We start from the raw sequence: 24366 nt of genomic DNA on the forward strand, positions 1-24366 counted from the left end.
AGAGAGAGAGAGAGAGAGAGAGAGAGAGAGAGTAAGGTCGAGTGGTAAGATGTTTATAATTCAAAAGTAGCTGGTGTCGCAATGGCGGCAACACGAGCTTTTTCGAAGTTGAGGGGTAATCAGGAATACTGCTGCAGCGTTCGGGTGAAAAGAGATAAGGCAGAGGACAAACAATGCTGAATTTGTCTTTAATTAATAACGATGACGTGGTCGAGAGGTCTGGAGTGCTCAGAGTAAAGAGAGGCGTCACTTCGGCGGGATGAGGGGGGCGTGGGCGGAGTGAGAGGGAGGGGGGGGGTAGGAGGGAGCGAGCNAGCAGTGAGAAAAGGGAAAAGGGATGCATGAGGTGGGAATAAGGGAGATAGTTAGTTGCCTGTCACTTCGTAATTAACACCTATTTCCCTATTCGTCCTTTCGCTACCGGTGTATGTCGAGCGCCTAATTGCCACAGACCAGAGGTGCCAGCACAACCAACGTCACCGGTAAAGGCTAGAAGGCTCCTCGGTCACGTGCCGCTCAAACACCTACACCTCAAATAATTTTGTGGTTTATGGGCATGACGCTGTCATGGCTCAGGACTTCCGTCGCTTTTTCATAAATAACATGGCTAATATTTCCGTTATCGGAGTCCCTCTTTATCCGTCAGTTCACACGAGTTATCTTCATTCACGTGACAAATTTGAGTAAATAAGTTATTTGCCGTTGACGAATTATGATTGCACAGCCACACAAACACATGTCAATATTGATAAACATTCATTCGTTGGTATGTCACGTCGTTTGTGGGTCGATCAATAACAGCCGAGTGAAAAAACTAATTGTCATTGATCTAGTACAGATTAAAATAGATGTATGTGACAGAATGTCGCTGTGGAATACAGATGTTGCAGTCAATCCCCACTATTCCTTTACCCCATCGCCCCAACCCTTGACTTTGTAGTACAGGACGTTTGAGGCTTGTCCTATACCTAAAACGGGATTACGTTCGTAAATCTTTGAGCGTAGCGAACTACAAGCAGAACGAATCGGTGGTTCTACTCCACCAAACCCCTTTGTTCCGCTTCCCCGTGACTAGGTCTTCATCCTCTTTTTGACCCTTTTTCCGGTTTGGTTGGACGACTAAAAATAGAAGGTTTTAGAGTTTTTTTTTGGTTTTCTGAGATTTAACTCGACGTGACCTATTGGCTTGCCATTAGTTCAAAGTTCACAGCATTTCCTGACCCAGTATGTTTCATTCATTCTGTTGACCTTTGAGCTTAAACTGTGTTATTATAATTATTGTATTTCCATTTTACATGTCGGTTGCTTTGACAATTATTCTTAGTACCATATATTGAGGGTAAAATACCCAGAATACATTTGAGTAAAAATTGCTATGACTACTGTCACTGCTTGAGAGTTGAAAAATTTAATTGTATCAATGCAAATGAAATCAATTGACGTCGGACCAAGTAATGCAATATCCGACAGCCTGGATAGCAATGAGAAAATTCAATTTATTGGATATACTTTTCATTGGACCTTCCATCGAAAAAGAGGAGGTAACTGAGGGTAGATCTTATCCTATTTTCCTCCGGGAAACTCTGACTCCTATCACAATGGTCTTGGGAGGAAAAATACATAATGGAATGGTTTGGAGTGCAGTTAAACATTTCCCCAATCGTAACCAAGAAAAATAACTGAAATAACGATTCTGCATCGGACTCTTACCGAGAAATGTTGAGAACTGTTGGTGTCAAACGAAAAGAATGTTTATAATTGTAGGCAAAATATTGAGAGTGGATTTGCAACTGTTTTCTAACGGTGCAATATCGAGATTCAAATTCTGACCTGCAAAGTTTAAATAATAAAAGCATTGTAAAATGTCCGGAAACTTAGGGTCAAATAGGGTTCAACCGACGTCGGTGGCCGAAGCGGCTAGGTGCGAGCCTAGTGTGCGAAAGGTTGTGAGTTCGATTCCCCGTGGAACCGAGTTTTTCAACCGGAGGCTCCGGCGAGCGGGAGGTCGCTAATATAGTGACCGCCTGTACCGGCATAGGTTTTCTGTGGTTTCCCATGCTACTCCTATGTTCTATAGGAGTGCGAATGCGGTGCAGTGGGGTTTTCCATCGTTTCCCGTGCAGTCCTAGCCCGAATGGGGTACAGCTAAGGGGAAACGGAACCCCTGGGTTTATATGAATCTTTAGAATTATGTTTTCTCCTGCAATTATTATTTTTTATTCATTAAACTACTTCATTGACTCAACAATACGATAATCGAGTCGATAAAGTAATTTCATAGATAGAAATTGATAATTGTAGGAGAAAAAACAATTCTAAGATTTGATGTAGACAAAGGGGTTCCGTCTCCCCTTAAGAGTAAGACGGCCCATGGTAACGCAGATAAAAAATCAAGAGCGTGTTAAGAGAGAAGTGGGAGAGACAAGGCAGACGAATGGGGAGCCTATAAATCCGTAATGGTAGTAGAAAAGAAATATGAATAGAAAAAATAATAACGCTGAGAGAAAAAATTATTTCTGCCGAAAAATTATCTGTCCCCATGAAGAGATCTTTTATCGTGTTGAAACAATTTACTTGTGGAAAAAGAAGAAAGTTGCCACCAAAACATGATAATTGTCGTAGTAGTAATTGTTCTGGTGAGACATTTATGTCTTTCGGATAAATACATTCGTTCTATGGAGAATTATATGAGGCTGTGTTTTTATCAAGTGAATATTATCGAGTAGTGTATATCTTTGTCCAATAAACACTTATAATTTCCAAGGAACAAATGGTAATTTCAAGAGAAAACTACAATTATCGTGCCAAAAACACTGTTATTGGCAAAACTCAATAATTTTGAAGGGACAATTTTTTTTTTGAAAAAATATTCTTTCTCATAAATGTATTCTTTCTATGGCATAAACCAACGGAGTTCTCTCCGATCAAATGATTGTCGTACAATAGTTTATATGTATTCTTGCCGACAGCTCGAATTCCTCTACGGATATTTCTGATGAACACGACAAAAATTTAATTTTTGTGAAAGATATTAAATTTCCTAATTAATTAATTTCCTATTAAATTTCCTTTATCAAGTTTGTTAATTTCCCTCAAGTAAATGTGTTCCACTCCATCAAATGTAGACGTCCGCATGAAAAGGGACCACTCTGTTGATTCTAATTTTCAAGATATTCACGTTTTTGTCTCAGCAACTCTCATTTACACTCATGTGAAAGTGTTTTTTTCATCTGCTCCGGCGACGTCATTTTTGACCCTATAGGATCATTTTGGGCTCAAAATATGCGGAATATTATAAATATTATCTGAGTATACATAACTCCATATCGACAAAGTGGTCCCTTTTCATGCGGACGTCCACAAATATTCTCACGTGGAACATAGCTTTTGGGCAGAGGTAATGTTTCAAGTTGCAAATCTATACGAGGAAAAATCACAAGGTAGTTGGAGACCGAAATTATCTTCCAGGAATGTTTATGTGAAATCAAGAAACCAAAGTGTGCTACATAATAAATTTTCACTTTTGTAATGTGACTTTTTCGCAGTGAACAGTAAATTTTCTGAGCTGTTGGTGAGATGGTCAGAGGAAAAAATCCATAAAATATGCCGCATTTGATGATAATTTTTACATTTGCTCTTTAATTATTTGTTGGTTTTTTTTCTCTATGCGTAGATAATTTCCATTTCTCACCCAATCCAATTGTCATTTGACAATAATTGGACAATACTATGAAATTTGTATTGTAGCCCATCTAGCTCTCCATTCTATATTAAAGGGACTCACTCCATCTCCGTTCATAACTCTCCCTCCGCAAGTTTTCCCAAGAAATCGCCACTCAGCCACAAAAACTTGCGACGAGTTTGCACGTCCTTAATTGCTCACAAGCTAGACAATTGAATTCCCATCCCTAGGCAATTGGCGATCCGATGAGAATTTCAATCAAATTAAAGAGAACGTGACGGGATGAAAAAAATTGAACGAAAAGCCCACTGGTTTTTCGCATGTTTTACGATAATCGATTCCGTCTAGTTTGACTTTCCGCCACTTCAGTTATGAGGGTCTCTTCTGTAGTCACGCAGGCCAAACCCCGCGTACGAATGATTCTGAAGGAGAGTGAAATGCACGCAACGACCCGCGACATCGGTATTAATTGCCCAACCACATGCACACACATTTCCCACTATTCTTTTTTTACTTTCCAGAGAGCTTCTATACTTCCTACTTTTGAGTTCTCGTCACACTCCCCTTACAGGCTACTGCTTTTTTCACTTCATACTACGCGAGTTCACCCCAAAATATATCCTCTTACGGTCCCTTACATCCTCATGTGCAACGACGAAGTGTTTTGAAGTGCATCACTTACTCTCAACTCCATTAATTCAGAATTATTGTCGCTTAATATTTTTGAGATACGTGCACCCTGAAAAATAGTTCTTTTGAATCAAATGTAAATCTTTATTTGAAATTCGTTACTCATTCCAATAATATTTTTCTTGCAAAATAAATTAATTTGTTGATTTAATTATATTAAACAAACAATTCATTTATTTCAAATAATTTTTTTATTAAATTTGACAAAACAATTTATATATCTCAAATAAATAGTTTTGTTATTATAGAAGACCAAATTTTCATGTATTTTGTTATTGAAAAATCAGTTGAACTCTGGAGTGTTGCAATGGAATTGCAATTTCTAGTCCACATGATAATGAAAATTATTAAATAATTTGAAAATTCAACCAGCAATTTCCCGGAATTTTCAATTCACTGAAAATTCAGTTGGATGTGATGTTCAAATTCCGTGATGAATTAAAAAATTCTAGATGTCATTGAAATATCAGTCATAATCTAATCTGGAAAACCCAATTACCCTGAATTTCCAACCGGAATGAGAGATTACATGAACGTTTTGATCTTAAATTGAATTCAAATTCACAACATCGAAAATTCAAGTGCAACTATTGCTTAATTTTCAAAATATTTCTAATAGTGTAGTCTCTAATAATTATTGTATGCTTTACTCTCCTCACATATTTCACGAGTAGTAATAAAACAGGGTTGTTTTGTTCGTATGTTATTACTGAGGAATAATAATGATCCTTATCCCGAAATTGGACTTTTCATGTGAAAGTTAATTATGTGCTGTTGTACCTCCTGCGGGCGTATTCGCGATGCAATATGAACAAGATTCGTTTTTGAAGGATTCCTCGTTCACGGATTGCACATAGTAATCGCATAGGCGATCATTGAATAGAGGCACGTACACGCACGAATCTTATTCACGTTGCGTCGACAATATGCCCCCGGTTCTAATGGGGTCTATAATGTGGTCAAATATGATCGTTTGGTTTGTTGAATGTAGAACCCTATTTTATTAAGGTTACCCAAATAATGTAAATACACACTAATAGAATGATTAATTTATTCCAAACGAGTTTCGTTAACTATTAACGAAAGGTAGAGTTGAATATGGCCAAATGAATATTCGTTGATAGTTAAGGAATGGTTAACTTGAAAAGTGAAAATCGAGTCAAATAAGGCTCCTCCAATGTGCATTTGTTAACTATTAATGAATGAACATTTGGTGAGACCGAATAGACCCTCGTCTCCAACGAAATCCATTCATTAACAATAACTATTTCTTTCTATCAGTGCAGAGATAACCTGCAATATCCATCAATGGAAAATACGCTTTTCCATTAATTTTTCCATTTTCGGTACATATCGAATTAATGGGGAATTTCATTTCAATCACCCGGAGAAACAATGATAGAGAAATTATTGTGCTACCACGGTAAAATGGACGGACCCGCGAAAAATTCACGCGTCAGCAACGAAATTTTCGTAGCGCACTACAAGAATTTTTCTCGCATTTACCGAGATAAAATTCCTGTATTCTCCCGCAAAATATTGTACCGCGCCCGACTGTAATTTTTCCGTTTTTTTTCTCCGTGCGCTTGTAAAAACGCCCCCTACACTCAGAAAAAGATCTTTATTTGAAATTTTTTACTTATTTCAAGAATATTTTAGTTACAATTTAATAAACTTGTTTACTTGTTTAACGAAAAAGGATTTAATTATATCAAGCAAACAATTTATTTATTTCAAATAAATAGTTCTCTTATTTTAAGAAAATCACATGTTGTATTTCAACAATATTCGTGAGCTATGTGGAAGAAGGTCGTATGAACCCAACCCAGGAAGCGTGAAATCTGGACGATTTGAGCTGTCTAGAGTCATTGTGATCCAACTTTTCATTACACTTTTCCCTCCAGTATATACGACCTTCTTTCATCATCGTCTCCCTGATAGTGAAACCATGAATATTTCTTCCACCCCGTTACCCCTAAATGTCTTACGTGATGTAGGTATAGGCCCTAATAATTATTGGATGTTTTTGCTTCAATCTTTTTCGAGTTTATTATCATCTTAAAGCAATAATAAATTATCAGCATGAAATAAATTTATTTAGTTCAAAGAAAAAAATTATTTGATTAAAATAAAGAAATTTTTGTACCATAACAAAACTGTTCATTTGGTATAAATACAGAATTTATTTGGATCAAATAAAGATTTATTAATAGCAAAAAAACATTTGGGCCCGGTTGCACGAAGCCCTGTTCTCCAAATAAACCCCAGGGTAAAATTTATCCTCGGGGTCAGTTTTTGACCTGAAGAATCATTATTTATTTATCCTGTAGCCCCATGTGAAATTACACTGATTTAACCTTGGGATTAAATTTGATTTTTTGTTCCTCGGATAAATTTGAGATACTCTTCCGGGTAAAATAATCCATCGAACATCCAAATTTACTTTTTTTATGTCACGGCGACCGATAAACCGCGTTTCTAACCTCGCTCCGCTCGGTTCAAACGCGGTTTACGGTCGCAGGACATAAAATATTATAGACCACTCGGGCACAAACTTCGTTTTCAACGAATGTGAATACAGACCTCGCCTTCGGCTCGGCCTGTAACCTTCACATTCGTCGAAAACGAACTTAGTGCCCTAGTGCTCTAATGTACTATTCTTATCTGACGTTTTCGTTACCCAGAGCTGGTGCAACCGGGCCGTATTTAATATAAACACAACTTCGAACAAATTTTTTTATTTAATTTGAAAAAACTTAATTTGATGCTATTTAAATAAATTTATTTATTTGATTCAAATACATCATTTTCTGGGTGTATCATTAGAAGTGAGAAAAATCATCAGCCTGGATTTTGAGAGAATTCCAGTCGCATGTTATCACGAATATATTTAATTCATTCAATGACAGACCGAAAAGCAAATGCTTCAATTTCATGATATGTGATATCAAAGGATAGAGAGACAAAAATTGGAAGATATTAAATAATACCCGCTCTTTCAATGATGAACATGAAAGTCCCCAGTCCACTGGAAGCCCTTTGGAGTTGATGTTTACGCGAATGGGGACATAAAATAAAAATATCTAATTTTATCACATTTCATTCATGGATGGAAGTGAACTGACATTCAATTCCTCCTCTAGCAATGCACAAATTTATTTAGTGTTCTGCGAGTCAAGCCCGATTAAATGTGACATTATATGTTGAATCTAAATTCATAAAAAGGCAAAAATAGCAATGAAACGATTTTTCTGGGGAATCTTGATGGATAGAAAGAACAGTCGAGGAAACCGTCGGAAGCTTATGGTGTGCCGGAGGAGTACTCAAATGAAAAATTCAACAGACTACCATCGTACGAATAATTAACGATGTTGACACGCTTTCGTTGAGGGTGTCTTAATAAACGGTATTTTGCAGAGCATCTACCACACGATAAATCTGTCTTCCCGAGTCGGAGCTATATTCTAGCTTTACGAATGCATGCGGAAATGCCACATTAGAAGTGGAAAAAATAAATCGCAGAAATGCAGTATTGGTGATGAAACCTAAGTGTGGATGTGAAGAACTGTAAAAAAGTTGATCTTATTACGGGGGTTTAGTTTTTTTTTGACCGCGAAAAGAATTTCGGCGGAAGTGCGTGGTTTTCTAGTCGAAGCAATCGTTAAGTGGTACTATCTCATTGGGAGAAAGAACTATTTGTGAGAAACACGGTTTAGTTAATACTCTTGATAAATAATTTCGTTCTCGCACTGACAGAAAAAATTTTCCAACAGGATAAGATTTTCTTGTCCTGAGAAAATTTTCAAGTGTTCTCAAGACTGGAAATGATGGCCTCCCCATAAATTCATGAGATTTGTGTTGTATCTTATATAGGCATTGTAATCGTTCACTTTTAAGTTTTCCAAAGAAGTCAGAAAAATCTAAAAAGTCCGAAAATGCAATTTTTAGACGGTGTCCGTACGTATGTGTGTATGTATGTATTCGTGTGGTTAAGTTTTTCTCCAATTGTTCGCTAATGAATGGATGCAATTGAATCTTTTTTTTCCAAATGTAGGTATTGTTGAGCACTATCGATTGCCATTAATTAAAATTCAATTCATGGATTAGTTTTATTAATTTTTGAATTTTTTTGAAAATCAATTGTCCCACGATAACTAAAAAAAATGTACTGAATTGATTGAATGATGGCTTAAAAAATTTTTTGGATGTCCCTTAGACCAAGTTTCAATATGAAAGCGATAGCAATAATCGTTATTTTGATTTATTTGAAATTTTTTTTAAATTTTGTATTGTTTGAAAATCAGAATTCCGGGGATATCTTTGAATATCATGCTTCAAATGAATTCAATCATAGCTCATAATGTTTGTTTTAATGCCATTAAGTCGAAGTTAACATATGATTACGATAGCTATATTGGTTGATTTTATTTTTATGATGATTGTTGAAAATTTCAAATTTTTTATGAATTTCCCTGAAAGTGAGCCTCCTGCTGGCTTCTTCAAATGTGATGTTTCAAATTCATTCAAGTATGTATAAATAAAATTTTTCTATTACCATTTTATTGAAGGGCTGAGGGGAGAGGTAGAACTCTAAAGGAGACAATCGGTTATATAGAAGAAAAGGGATAATAAGAATAATCATGCTGATAACATTCAACTAAGTTGAAAATGTAACAAAATTAGGTGAAAGGAAATCTTATTCAATTTAATAAAATGAAATCGACAATGAATTGTACATTGTATTATTTCTCATACACAGTGTGAATGACTAGGTTTGATATGAATAAAATCAATAAACTCGATCTTTTTCTTCTGTTAACTGGCCAAGTTTTGACAATAGTTTATTTTATGATCATAACTAGATTATACCACAAATTAGTCGATTATAATGATTAAATGTATTTTAAAATTCCCAATTATACGATGGTTTTAACTTAACTCGAGCACAATATACATATGTACATATATAGATTCTTCATTTAACTCAAATAGTTGAGAAGTCAAAAGTTCGATACATTACCCCAAATAACACCTTTCACACACACACACACACACATTCCTTCCAAATTTTCTATAATTATTCACAAAATTCTTTCTATAAATTATTATTTGGTCAAAACGTCAATTAGCGTGAATCGAAAGCAAATCGTTAATAACAACACAAAAAAAAATATGGGTAAAGCTCTCCTCGCGAATTGCTATTGCTACTCTTTGTTCCCTATAGATATGTGTACATATAAAAGTACGTCTACTTATCTATGAGACTGACGAGCGAGAGAGCCCCTTAGTCGCCGGCGTGTACCTCTGATCCTCAAAATTCCTCTGACGCCCTCAAGTGTACAATGTTCAAATTAAATTCGAGGCGGGGAGAGGGGCGATGGTTTAAATCGTTACAACATGATAGAAGGAAATGATGTGCAAAACAACCATTCGGGGACATATTGCTAATTTATTAGCAAAAATAACGATACTTATCCAATACAAGAGCAATTTCCCAACAAAGAACACAACACATGAGATCAATTTTCTATACACTTGAATTGATAATAAAAATGTTCGTCGTGCAATCGAAACAAGACTTCCTCAGCTGGAGATGATGAGTGATCAGATCGGGAACGTGTGAATTCTCATAATCCATTAAATTCTAGGTATAACGTAAACTATATAAATTGATGGGAAGACTTATGGTAACACTTAAAAATTTTCTCGGTTCGAATCTCATCCTGGTGAAAAACTTATTTCTTTCAGTGTGAGCACAAAATTATTTACCAGGAGATTTCACGATTCTAGAAATCATGTTTGTCAAAAGTAATTGTTTCTCTCAGCGTAAGGTAAATTCTAAATGAAACGTCCGCATACGAATGGCTAATTGAAAATCACTTATGCTTCTACAGAGTGAAATACCTTTCATGGGGTTGAAATTGTTAATGCCTCATCTTACTTCGGCTTGTGATAAAACTTTATGAGGGACAGTTATTCTTTAATACAGATGCATGACGTGAATTTGAAAATTTTCCGTGTCACACGAGAATTTTATTTATAACCAGGCAAATGGAAGACACTGAATGGAAATGAATGCACTGCCCGTCGTTACAAATAACTTTGGAGTGCTTTAATCTGTGCATACAGCAAATGGTGGCCTTCCATTTGCTACGATACGATGGGTAATGGGGTCGACATGTTTCTGGTGAGACAGTTGGGAAAGAGCACTGAGAGCTATCAATGTACTATAGTACCTGCGTGGGGACAAGAAACCATAATCTCGTTACGGACGCTCGTTCGAAAATGTAGCAAAACAGAAGAGAGCTCCCAGTTACGATACGGCTCTGTACGCTAACAGCGACGTGATGCCCCCATCTTGATTTTAATAATCGCCATCATTCAATGTCACGCAACCTTATTATCATATATTGCGGCCTGGTATTCAAATTAAAATTTAATATTCATTGCATAGGCCCTAGAAGTCTTGAAGAAGCACGGAGTTGAAATTTTGCAGATATAGCAACTTAAAATCCAGCTTCTCTGGTCCTCACTGCTGATGTCATCTATGGAAAACTCTGAATTGTGCTGGAGCGATGCCAGGCGACTCCTTGTTGCCACAGCCATGAATTCACGCACGACCTTCGAGTCCCACATACACCCGAATGACTTTTGGACAAATGCCCGCGTGGATAGGGAGGGAATGTTGAGATTTCATTGAGGTCTTGCTTCAAATGGCGTGAAAATAGTCGATTTCTAACCTAGGGGAGTAATATAAAGAAGTCGTTCCCACGTGCGGAATTACCACATGGATACGGGCCCTATATTTTTTACTTTCCGTGATTACAACCGCATTCTCCAAATGGTATGAGAAGATATCAGTTTTTGACAGAAACTTGAAAATTTTCGTCTGAATTTTCCGTGCCAAATCCTCGAAATTTTTATCGTGTTTAATTTCCACTGAAATTTCAGTAAATACCGTCATTGGAAAATTAAATATTCCATTGGTTTTTGGTTCAAATGATCTGAAAATCAATAAAATACTTCATTTTTTAGTTAAATTATTCCGTGAAAATTCAGGGAAAATTCATGCCATTTTATTTCTGAATATTCATGTTCCATTGAAAATTCAATCAAGTTGTGAAATTTACATCTCACTTCCACTGAAAACTTATGAATTGCTTTGAATTCTACCGAAAACTTGAAATTTAATAACGATTTTTCCCCTGAATCCGATTCAATGTCACTCTCATGAGAATTACTATCGTATTTTCCACGACATTTCTAAAAATTTCTAACTGTACCATTTGTAGTAAGAATTCATCCATTCTTGGAATAATTTGATGATTAACACCCATTTTCAGTAGTTCGCTTACTCAAAGTATCAATAACTTCCAAAATACTGTGGAAGACTTTAATTGACGCGAAAATATTCGTTATTTCGTCGATGATGTTTAGTAAATCCTACAAGCAGATACTTGTTTTATATTTCCAATTTTTTAACATACCAATAACTGCCAAACTATTGAGAAAGACTAACTTTATCTGCATTTCACGCATGAAAAAACTCGTAATTAGTGAGGAAAAATAGATTGTCCATGGGCCAATAGTGATCTAGAAACATAAAATGATAAAATAGAAAAAAAAGTCTTGTATACTCCATATTTAGAATGAGAAACTTTTTTTCGTATGTGTACTGTGACACTGCTGTCTTCCACTCGAATTATTAGTATTTGCATGCATAAAAAATAGGAGAAACATATGGAGGTCCTCTCCTGAATATCCTGCCAATTTCAAAACTCGGGATTTCAAAGCTCCCTATGAACCCAACAGACAGAAAATCCTTCCACTAATAATTGAGAAATTTGTTAGTAGGAAGTACGTGATTTCTGCGAGAGCGACGATTACAACGTTGTTTTCAATTTCATGTCCGATGAATCAATTCAGATTCTGCAGTTGCCGCGTAATATTTAGCTAGTAAACAATTGCTACATGAATACATTGCAATATTCATCGAGTCGATCAATCTTCATAACCATTGATTCTGCTGGAATAACCGCGTGATCAATTCATTTTCATCCATTCAGGATTTGGATATCCGAGTGGTATGAATAGTAAATCCATTGAATCAAGTTCCCCCATTGCATTCTCCAGTTTCGCCTCAATGAGGTATTTAAAAATCTAGCCATGTAGTTGAAAAAGGGAAATAGGGACTTAATGGAATGGTGGTCATGTCTGTAATCAGGGCAATAAAATCTTCAAATTATTACATAATAAATTGACATGCACGGAAAAAAATATACCTTAAATGAGTATAAAATATACTTGAATCAAGTATATTTTATGCTTGAATCATAGTATATTTTATACTCAATTGAACGATGGGCATTTCAATTCGAAGATGATGCTTTTTTATCAGGCCGGATTGTAGCGACCCCTCTTAGGTGCAATATAAGGGTCACGCATTGAGTGTCAGAATAGCAGGGTCAGAAAGTGGAAGTTAAAAAATGAAGGTCAGAATATTAGGGTCAGAACATTAGGATCAGAATAGAAAAGTAAAAAAGTGGATGTCAGGATATAAGGGTCTAAATATAAGTTATATATTATGCTTGATCACGGTTTTTCGCCCTTATATTACCCTCATTGCCTGACGCCCACTTTTTTTACTTTCATATTCTGATTCTAATTTTTTTAACCTAATATTCTGACCCTCTTTTTTAACCCTAACATTCTGACCTTCATTCTTTCACCTGTACATTCAGGCCCGCGGTTTTTGACTCTAATATTCCGACCCTCATTTTGCTTCCGAATGGAAGCATTGTATCCGTCAAATCTGAAATTTCCATTTTTTTGTGTGACGATGACTAATTTTGGTCTCACGAGTTCGAATATGCTGTTTTTAGATCATGTCCGTATGTATGTATGTATGTATGTGAGCTTTTTTTTCAAATTTAGTTTTTCGACGATCATTGAAAAAATAATCGTCGAAATCTTTTCAATTATGGCATAAAATATTCGTTTGGATGTTATCTCGGTCGTGTTCGAAGATAGTGGCGATCGCTTCACTCGCTTTTAAATTATAGCCTTAAAAAGCATCAAATCCAGGTTTAATCGAAATCTATTGACTTTTTCCAATAAAATATCTCACAGAATCAGCGTAAAAAACATAGAATTTTGCCGAGAATTTTCTAGAATTTTAATAAAATCCCTGTAGAATTTCTAAGGAATTCCAATATCATTTTCTAGCAAATTCGGTAAGTTATTGTATTGAATTGTTTCATACGCGTTATTTTGTTTTGAACATGAAAATCCTCCTGTATGGTCAACTTTTTAAGAATATAACTTTTAGTTTCTATGCATTGTAAGCTCGGTTTAGGCGCTATTTAAATCCGATCATTACTTCGAAATTGCTAAACAAATTAGACTATTCATACTTGTTAAATATTTGGGGTGAAAGAGAGAATTGAATTTTCTAATTTTTCAAGTAAATTTGAAGTTCAGAGAAATTTTGGTCCTAAATCGAATTACATTTAAATTTCATTTAACTACACATTTTTTATCAAGTTTACGAAGGATTTCCATATTATTCCCGCGAAGTTCGTAGCAATATCTACCGCAATTAATGTTCATGGATTTTGCGTGCTTCCCCTAGGTTCACCTCCATCATGGCCTCGAAAAAGTCTATAATTATTCTGTTATCTTATATGTGCCTCAGAAATCAGAACTGACTGATTCCTGTGTAGTTGGTGGGTAAACTAACAGTGTGCATAATTTTCAACCTATCTCAATTGAACACAAACGCCAAACGGCGAAGAAATAATTCACTGTATCTGACAATAGTTTCTCTTTCCACTTGTACTCTTTGAATGGATTTTTTTGGCTGCCAATAAAAAAGACAAGTGAAGAGGCAATTAAATAAGGAGCACGAATTCAAATACTGGATAAAAGATATTAGGAATATCGTTTAGCTACCAAAATATATTTCCGGATGACCGATTGACCTCATTAGTCGCATGAATTTACAACGAGACTCTCACCACGCGACAAATAACTACCATGATAGCATTACTCGAATAAAAATTATCTCATTTTTGTTTTATGCAGCTTCGATGTTTCCGTATGTAAAATATTCATGATGTAATAGGAAATGACAGGGACGTCTGACATCTAACCTGATTTACACGTTTAAAAATTTTTGTCTGAATTTTCCCTTCCAAATTCCGGAAATTTTTATCCTGTTCAAGTTCCGTCGAAATTTCAGGCAATCTTGTCCTTGAAAAATCAAATATTCCATTGATTTTCTGTGCAAATGATCTGGAAATCAATAGAATACTGGATTTTTCAGTTCAATTATTCTTTGAAAATTCAAAAAAATCAGGGAAATTCATTTTGTTTCTGAATATTCATGTTCCCCTGAAAATTCAATCAAGTTGTGAAATTTGCACCTCATTTCCACTAAAAACTCATGAATTTCCGTGAATTCTATTTAAAACTTGAAATTTCATAACCATTTTTTCCCTAAATCCGATTCAATGTCACTCTCATGAGATTTACCAAATTATCTTCCATGAAATTTCAAAAAATTTCTAACAGTGTACGTGAAAAGCCATCACTCCGAGGTAAAGATAGTATACAAGAGAATATGTTTTACATAATAGAAAAATTTTCTCTCAGTGCAGATTAATCCGCCGTAATGCTCCAAAATTGTCTCCAATTTTCAAACATAAATGGGTTTCGATTGAATTAATCTCCCATCTGAATTTCAAACGATAGAACTGCAGTATTGGGCTTTTTGCGGGTTGACGTCATATTCATAGCAGAGCCTCATTTATTTCAACCGAAAATTTCCATTCAACGTTCCTATGCGACTAAATGGGAATAACGGAGAATTATCAGTTGTAATACCCCGAGGCCTTAAAAAATTATCGGATATTCCCCGAAAGCTTCGTTGTAAACGAATGAAGGTGTCAAGTTCTGCAGGCTAAAAATCCCGAGTGCGCTCGTTTTTTTCCAGGGAAGCTTGAGGGTATTCGATGAAATTTGAAGGTCGAAAGGTATTCGGAGGACAATTTCCTCAATTCTGTTTTTGGCCGAATACAGTGCGGTGGTCTGTATTACCTTTTGGTAATACGGAACGTGTTTCGGCATAGATTTTGGTGAGAGTTTTCACCAAAATGTGGAGAACATTTGCAAAAATAAAAAATAACAATTGATCAACTACTGTGGATCAAGTGATCAACTACTGTGGATCAGTTTGATAATTCACCCGTAGCCCTGTAATTCATCAGCTATAATACCCCAAGACCTTCAAAATTATCGGATATTTCTCGGATGTTTTGTTCCACAGCAAAATCCCCAGCGTGCACCAGAAAGGATTTTACTGCAAAACTGATCCCGATCGTTGATATGCAGAAATACTTGAGGGAAATATCCGATAAATTTTGAAGATCGAGGGGTATTCGCAGGACAATTTCTTCAATTCTGATTTTGGCCGATCAGGGTGCGGTGTTCCGGGTTACGGGACACATTTCACCAAAATGTGAGGAATATCTGTCAAATTCGTAGAAAACAAGTGACAGGCTACAGGGAAATTATCAGTCTGATAATTGCCCTGCAGTCGGGAAAATTATCAATTTGAAACTTGTCACGTGACCCTGAATATTGCATTCTGATTGGTCAAAATCAGAATTCAGGAAATTGTCAAAGCATTCTATTCCCGCTCCTCCGAAAAATGTCAAATACTAAATTTCGATGGGGTAAAAACTGCTAGCCTTATTCGCTCTCTTCAATTTCTGAATTTTGCCTTGTTGCGACTGATATGCCATGGTTTTTACGTATTCAATGAATTTCAAAGGGTTTTCCACATGAATTTTTCATAAAGATTTCTCCTATGTCAGATTTTCGTGCTTGATCTATTTTCTAATTCATACACCGCAAACATGATCTTTTCATCCAACAGTATCATGGGTTTTAAATCACCATCTTGCGCATTTGAATCTTTTATTTCATAGAGATAGCAAATTTCTTCTTTATTCAGAGACTAAAAGTCATATGAAATGCTGTATCCTTCACTCCACAGAGTTGCACACCATGTTTTCCAACTTGAATTTATCATTATACCTATTATCATTTCCAACTTTTATAGTACTCGAGAAGATAGCGGTTTCATGTATTTACACGCATCGTAAACAGTTCACTCCACCTCTGGAACTAAAGGCATCAGGGTCAAGAAGATTCTCAAACCCCCTTGAAAAGTTAAGACTGGAACGCTCCAAAAGTTTGTTCATTTTGAACTCGGCAAAAAGTTTACAAGATCGTTCATTTACTTAGTGTATTATTGTAAGAGTCGATTCAAATGAACGTACTCCTATTACAATGGTAACTGCCAATTACCCAAGAGCAGATGTACGACATGTTACGAGGAGTAAAATTTTATCCCGAGTAAGTTCAAATGAAGTTGTGATTTGTAGAAACTTCATTAAAGTAGTTTCAGTCCGACTGGTTATATACAGGTACTCTAAATTCTGGTTATTGTAACCTAAGTCTAAAAAAATGAATCGACGAAGGCAACTGCAAGACGTACAATGAGAAAAAAAAGTTTTTCGAGAAGTACGTCTCCACTTGTATCAAGAAACTCATAAAGCTCGAAATTTGACACGAAAAAAATATCTTGTACCGAGAAACAAAACTTTCGGCAACATGTGTGTACTTATCCTAAAGACGAGGACAATTTGTTTATGACAAGAAAGTTATTTCTCAACCCAAGTCTAATGGAATCAGTTTATTCAATAGTTTTTTAGTCCCAAATCGCAAATATTTTAATCGGAAAGCCACTTGAATTGGTTCGAGATGTCGCTTTCTGGTTGTGAACCTATTGTCCCTCATCTTTCATACAAGTATAAAATTACTCGATGAAAGTTATTTTCTCAGTATAAGAAATTTTTCTTATCAATTCAATAGCGAAGCGGTAAAACTGTTTGAGGCACATTCTCCCAATAATCATCCTGGGTTTTGGCTTAGATTTTGACAATTTCAATTTCAATTTTCATAATTTGTTATGTATATCAAAAGAAACTCAACCCTAAATTTAAACTCCGATATCTTTATTGATAACCAAGAAAACGCATGTTGAAATTTTTCTCTCCTTTTTTTTCAATCAATTTTCACGGCAACAGTTTTCATTCTATGAATAAATGTCACTAATAAGTTTTCTTCAGAAATTGTCTGAAGTTTCAGAAAAACAAATTTTCGTTGTCGTTCCAGTCTTTTTCGGCCATGAAAACTTAAATTTTTAACAAAATTTACTGGTTTTTTGGTTGTCCACCTTCTCGAAAAAAAAATTTTTTTCTTCTTCGGAAAATGTATACTTTTTGGAGTATCTCCACGAATTTTCAACTTGGGACTCTCAATAGAAGCTGAATAAACGTATGAAAACGGAAAAAAAACGAATTTTTAGGACAATCATAAGAATATCTGATATTTCGCGGTTTTTCAGTCGTCCACCCACTGAATGGAGATTTTTTGTTTTTCGTCGAAGAATATGTATTTTTTTGAGTGAAAATTGAAAGTCAATCCCAAAACCGAAGCCGAAACATTGGACGATAATTGGGAGAATGTGCCTTAAGTAGATTTTGACTATTGGTCAATTTCCAATGAGTATCGCGGAATCTAAGGCAGATATCAAAATTTTTATCATAACCTTTTTTATAGAGCCAATTGAGAGCTACGAGAAAGGAATTGCGAAAATTTCGCTATCTCCCTCAGATTCGGAGATATTTCTCAAAAACTCGGCTGAGAGTTAAGTCGAGTTAAGGGGAAACGGACCCCCTTTGTCTCTATTAACTTCTATAATTATGTTTTCTCCTGCAGTTATTAATATTTATCTGTGACACTACTTTATCGACTCGATCATTGCATTTTTGAGTCAATGAAGTAGTTTCATGAATAGCAAATACCAATTACGGGAGATAACACAATTCTAAAAGTTCATATAGACACAGGGATTCCGTTTCATTTTAAACTGTTTTACCGCTTCGCTACTGAATTTTCGAGCTGAGCTTCTTGATACGACTAAAGACGTACTATTGTACATCTCATCGATATTCTTTCACGAAACCATTAGACTACTTACCCTCTTGCTGCAGCAGTACAACAAGTAACACCACCATTAGATCCATTGTGAAATCGTTGAGTCGTTATCGGTTGCTAATTGTTCAGTTCTCCAATGTTATTGTTTGTGACTCATTTTCGTTTTAGTCACCTAATCCACACTAACGAGAGCCACTTCAATTCATCTAAATTGAAAATTAATAGGATCAAAAAGAATTTTGTTTCCTTCCTGCGTGGTCGAAAGGAAATTTCTGCTTTGATGTAACAATTACTCGGCTCTTCACAGTGGTTCAATTATCACTTTGTTCGATCATGATTGGGGCACCGACTCATGTGGAATTATCACTCACAGCTGAAACACAACACGTATATACAGCAATAAGGATGCGGATCCCTTAATTGCAGTGGCATTGTTATTTCACTGTCAATTAAATTTAATGATTGTTCTTGAGGTGGAGCATTGAATACCATTGAATGGAAAAGGGTGAGAATTGAAGGCATTCTATACCTCTAATGATATGTAAGACATCGCTCGTTATACATACGAGTTCAATCGTGAATGATACTTGTAGAAGCATGCTTTTAGCACTTGAATTAGTAATTTGCGTTATAAAGCCAGTTAACAGCATCAAGGATCCATTTAACTATCTACTGCAGAACCCCTCTTTTATTGTAATACTCTTCATCCATAAACTCGGAGGTTCTTGTCTTTGGTACTTAAAACATCACTTGTGCTACAAGAGAATATACAAACAGCTTATTCGGTTCTCATAACGAGGATCACGTAATTCCTATGGGAAGATGAGCACCTGAATTACTCGTTTGACAATGCTGTATGAAAGAGGACAATTTACATAATTTATATTCGTGAGTGCAGGCAGTATAACGCAACATGAAAAGTGGTTATTCAACAATGACGTGTGAATGCTTTTTTAAAAATGAATTATTTCCGGGAAATTGAGACTGTTTAGTATTTATACAAGCGCGTGGGATGCAGTAATTGTGAAAGAGAGAGCTTAATCGATTTTTCTCGTCTTTTTTTATTGTAAACAGTAGCGGGGAAATTTGGAATAAAAAAGTTGTATAGAATGGCAAATTCAGGTCGAGCGCACATTCCGAGCTGAGAGATTTTCAAAGCAACTTGTTGCAAGCTTCAGGGGGCTATCTGTGTTGACTGTGGGCAGAACATGTTCATATTCATGTGCAGTCCAGCGTGTTCGAAGTGGTCGAGTTCTATCGGGGCAATCGAAGATATTGGAATTTTCTCAGGGAAGAGAACTGAATGGGTTTTATGGATATCCATGAATCACTGGATACTTGTGAATTTAGTGAGAATTTTTAGTGAGAGAAGTTTTACCACTGAAATGGACAATGCAATGGAATTTTGAAATATTAAGGTAACAAAATTTATTATAAATGCAATATTTATAACTATGAGACGGGGGTCCCGACTTCAAACGGAAAATTAAGCGATGACAAGTGATTACGTGATCATAGATAATTTGCATTATAGCCACGATTAATTTAGAAAACCAATCAACTATTGATTTTTATCATTTTCGATTTGACCATGTGTGCATGTGCTTTCTTCACGAAATTTTTTCTTTATCATAAATTCACTGACAGAAAAAACTAATTTTTATAAAGAAGGCTTACTTTATGCAAGAAAATATTCTTTTGTCAATTGTAAAAATCGTAAAATCTCCTGATAAATAATTTAGTTCTCAAACTGAGAGAAAAAAGGTCTCCAACAGGGTGAGATTCTCTTCTCCCGAAAGAATTTTTAAGCGTTCTCAAGACTAAAAAATGATATCCTTCCCATAAATTTTTGTAGTTTGCTTTATATCTACAATTTTTTGTCATTAGAAGTTCAAAGTTGGAGATGATGAGTGATCAGATCGGAAAAGTATAAATTCTCATAATCCATTAAATTCTAGATATAACCTAAACTATAGGAATTTATGGGAAGACTTATACTAACAATTAAAATTGTTCTTTCTCTCAGTGTGAGCACAATATTATTTACCAGGAGATTTCACGATTCTAGAAATTGACAAGAGTATTTTCTGTATCAAGGAAATCATCTCTGTCAAAAGTAATTTTTTCTCTTGATGTACCAAGTCCAAAAATGTTTGCTGGTGGGTACAATTTTCGAATGAGCCCTACACTGTTAGAAAATAATTGAAATTTCGTGGACAGTCGACTAGTAATTTTTAGGAGATTCACATTGTACGTAATTTACGGGGGCAAAATCATGAAATTTCAGTTTTCACTGGAACTTCAAGGAAATTCTACAATTTTCAACAGCATTGATATGAAAATACCTCAACCTACTTCAACTTTTAATGACATTTAATGAAATCATCGATATTCAGCGCCGAAGTACGATGAATTTTCAAATGATTGAGAATTCAATAATAGATTAACCTGAAATTTCTTAATTTCTATTCATTTTCAGAGAATAATTGAACTGAAATTTATAGTTCTCATTGATTTTTCCCTGCAATTTGGAATTTTTAATGATGAAATTACTCGAAATTTCAGTGGAACTAAAATGTGGTAAAAATCCAAAAAGAATACCCGCAATTTCCGCCAAATTTTTTTAACAGTGTGCAATATTTTTCGGTTGAGAGGTTTACCCCTTAGTGGGATGTACTATATTAAATCCATCGAGTCGAATATTTAAGTACTAAGATATTCCAATACTGTTGAAGTAATCTTTGAATATCATAGAAATTAGCAAATACGATATAACCCTCTGTCCAAAAATCATTCATGCACTGATAGGAAAGATGGAACGAATTAGTTACTGTTAACGAGGCTTTTTAATAAAAATAATATTAATATAATTTCTGATGCACTGATAGAAAATTACTCTTGAAATTTCAAGTGAAAACGCTTGACATTTTTAACAACGATAAAGTTACATGAAATTTCTGTAGAATTCTTCATTGACGAATCAGTTAACTTCTTGAATATTCAAGTAATTCTCAATTTTCAGGTCCATACGGGACTGATAAACCTTGAAAATTTTAAAAGTTCAGGCAATAACTTCTCTGAATTTTCAATCGCCTGAAAATTGAATTGTATGCGATGTTCAATTTTCACGATGAGTTTGGAAATTCAAGCTTTCGTTGACAAATCAATGATAGTTTAACATGAAAAACTCAATTTTTTTGAATTTTCAAGATGAATGAGAAATTTAGTGAACGTTTTCATTTGAAATTCAATTCAAACTCACAACATTGAAAATTCAGACGACGCTGTGACTGAAATTTCAAGAAATTTCTAACAGTGTAACTTTCGATGCCTCTTGCATACATATATTGCAAATTTATAAACACCGGGTGAGGTAGTCGATATCGCCCTTTAAGTATCCCCTCCCACCGTTAATATCAGTATCCGTAATTAAAAGTGCGCTGACGTTAATTGCTGTATTTCCCGTTCATGCTAGTTATATTTGCTAATAAATGAGAAATATGCTTCTGAATGCAAAGATTGAACTTCATTATTTTATATTGCATTGTTTAATATCATGATAACTAATTCCACTCATTTCAGGTAACATCATATCGGTAAATATTTACCAAAGAATAATCTCCATTCTTTGAAACTGAACATCAATTTTCAGGGCGTCCTAAAGATTTCTCTTGAGATTATCGTTATACGTTATTCATCAACGTCGATGCATAGTTGATGCAACGTGGTTTAACAAGAGCGACAATTGGGATAAAAAATTGAGGAAATACGATCAATTCAGTAACGAGAGATTCTCAAAAAATTTTATCACAAACAAAAAAATTGACAACTTCCATTTGAACGATTTGAATGCAGAAAATAAAACAATAAAAAGCCGTTTTTACACTGAAGAAAATTATCGGCGAAATCCTCTTCCGAGGAATTTCATTACCGTTCCCTATCTCGGGATTAATTCGTGTTCTAACGTCTAAATCATTCATATCCTACTCTAATGATGTTCAATAAATTCCAAGACGATGGATGTTAATCACAATGAGCAGATTGGTATGTATCTTAATTCCATGAAAACAATGGATATTACTGAATTAATGAAATCGATGAAGCCCGCACTTGCTTGCGACAGTGTCACGAAAGTTTGGGAAACACGCGAAGAATTTCCCCATTCCCACCTCCATGACCAACATTATGCCGAAGGCACTCGATACTAAATCAACCGGGAAAATTTCCATCGGGACATGAATAATGATAACTGATTCTTTCACTTGATATTAAAACAAATCACAAATTAGCGTGAGCAATTAAACGTTTTCAATTTCACACATCTGAAATCCAAATGGTAATGTCACTCTGTATTTCACGTTAAATTGATTTTTATTCTCCATGAATTTAGTTTCTTATGAAATTTTAACGTATATCCTGCGCACGTGACTCAGCGTGGAGGAGGGAAAAGTTTACGCCGCGAGCGGCCGTTGCCGACTACGAAAGCTCCACGATGTGTTTCATGCTTGGAACGCTTCATACCTGCGCGCACGCGCTCTACGCACTCACCAAAATTTTCTCTCGCACGAATTCACCAGCACGCAAAGTTTAAATGCAATATACTTCTTCTTGTTGTTACTGATTATTCACCGGCGCAAGCGTATTTTTTTCCGGACTCCGAGTCACATGGATAATTACAAGTGTTTGAGGTTTCAATATCACAAAGTGAATGCGTGTTGGCGTACACAGGCATTTTTGAGGCTGTAGAATCTTCTATATACAGATTGTCGTTTCAGTGATCAATCATATCTCCTGGCTTGCTCGTGCCATATTTCTCGACTTGTCTGGCTCACAGTGACGATTTTTTCCTCTCCTCCTCGCTTAGCTTCTCTCACAAACTAGGATAGAACCGTGGACAGATAATCCTTTTTGTCGCCCATCTCGTTAAGGTGTGGACACAGATGAGGGGAAAAAATTTGCCTGTTAAGATCAAAGCACCAGTGTTCCTACTCCTGGCGTAATGATATTAGTGACGAAAGTACAAAAATGACGGAAGCAATTTCAGCGATAGAGAAATGATGAGTAAAAATTTTTCGTTCTGAAGCAGAGGAACGTAAAGAAAAAAAAATTCACCCAGAAAAATGTTTTTTTTTAAATCAAATAAAAATTTTAATTTCAATTTTTTTACTTCTTTCAAGAAGCAGGATTTACTTATATTAACACGGAAAAAAAAATTCTCGAATCGGGTATATAATATTCCTGATTCCGGAATATTATATTCCGGAAAATTGCCTTCCCCCCCCCCTAATTTTTCAATAAAAATTCACTATCTCTTAGTTGCGGAGATATTTTTGAAAAACTCACCAATTCAATTGTTTGGGTTGTGAATTGTCAATTCACAATCTCCCTTCCCCCTTTTTACAAAATCCCCCCTCCTCACATCTGAAATTTCCAATATAAGGGCACTTATGCCCTTTAAATGCCCCTGCAGAATTTTTTTAGTTCAATCTGAAAATTTTCTAAAATTAAGAAAAATTCAGAATTGGCTTTAGAAAATATGAGTTCTTAAAAACAATCCCCAAATTGATTAATTTTTATGATCCCACCAAGGATAAAGCTTAAGAACAGGACTTTCTAAAATCTAGAAACTAGTTTCTACAGCTAATCCACTTTTTTTCTCTGTGTGGAATAATTCAATTGAAATTGACAATTTCCATGGATTTTTCCATGAAAATCCTAAATTTTCAGTGACAAAATTTTCTGAAATTTCAGTGGAACTGTAATTTGTTTGATATTTCAAGACTAAAATCCGAAAAATTCAGGGAAAATTTTTCGACAGTGTTTTGAGAGGGTGAAAAACTCAATTTTTCACCCCAAATACTCTGATCAACCAAAAGTTTGTTATCGGAAATTATCTCACGATACTCCCTTTATCCTTTGAACAGTCG

General features: G+C 35.3%; 1 protein-coding gene across 2 annotated transcripts in view; it reads right to left on the reverse strand.

The window, feature by feature from the left end:
* LOC107040990 overlaps positions 1-22902 on the reverse strand; it is a 70162-nt gene extending 47260 nt beyond the window's left edge. The window contains exons 1-2 of one of the 2 annotated variants that reach the window (XM_015261333.2): positions 22550-22902; positions 18483-18812 (exon numbers count right to left, since the gene is read on the reverse strand). In XM_015261333.2, coding sequence (XP_015116819.1) covers positions 18483-18528 — 46 coding nt within the window. In that variant the 5' untranslated portion in view covers positions 18529-18812; positions 22550-22902. Of the gene's footprint in view, positions 1-18482; positions 18813-22520 lie in introns of both variants that reach the window. The other variant, XM_015261332.2, reaches the window with a different exon arrangement.
* Positions 22903-24366: the final 1464 nt, after the last annotated feature.

Source organism: Diachasma alloeum, unplaced genomic scaffold (genome assembly GCF_001412515.2).
Source record: "Diachasma alloeum isolate Michigan unplaced genomic scaffold, Dall2.0 Dall_scaffold_00353, whole genome shotgun sequence".
Taxonomy (NCBI): Eukaryota; Metazoa; Arthropoda; class Insecta; order Hymenoptera; family Braconidae; genus Diachasma; species Diachasma alloeum.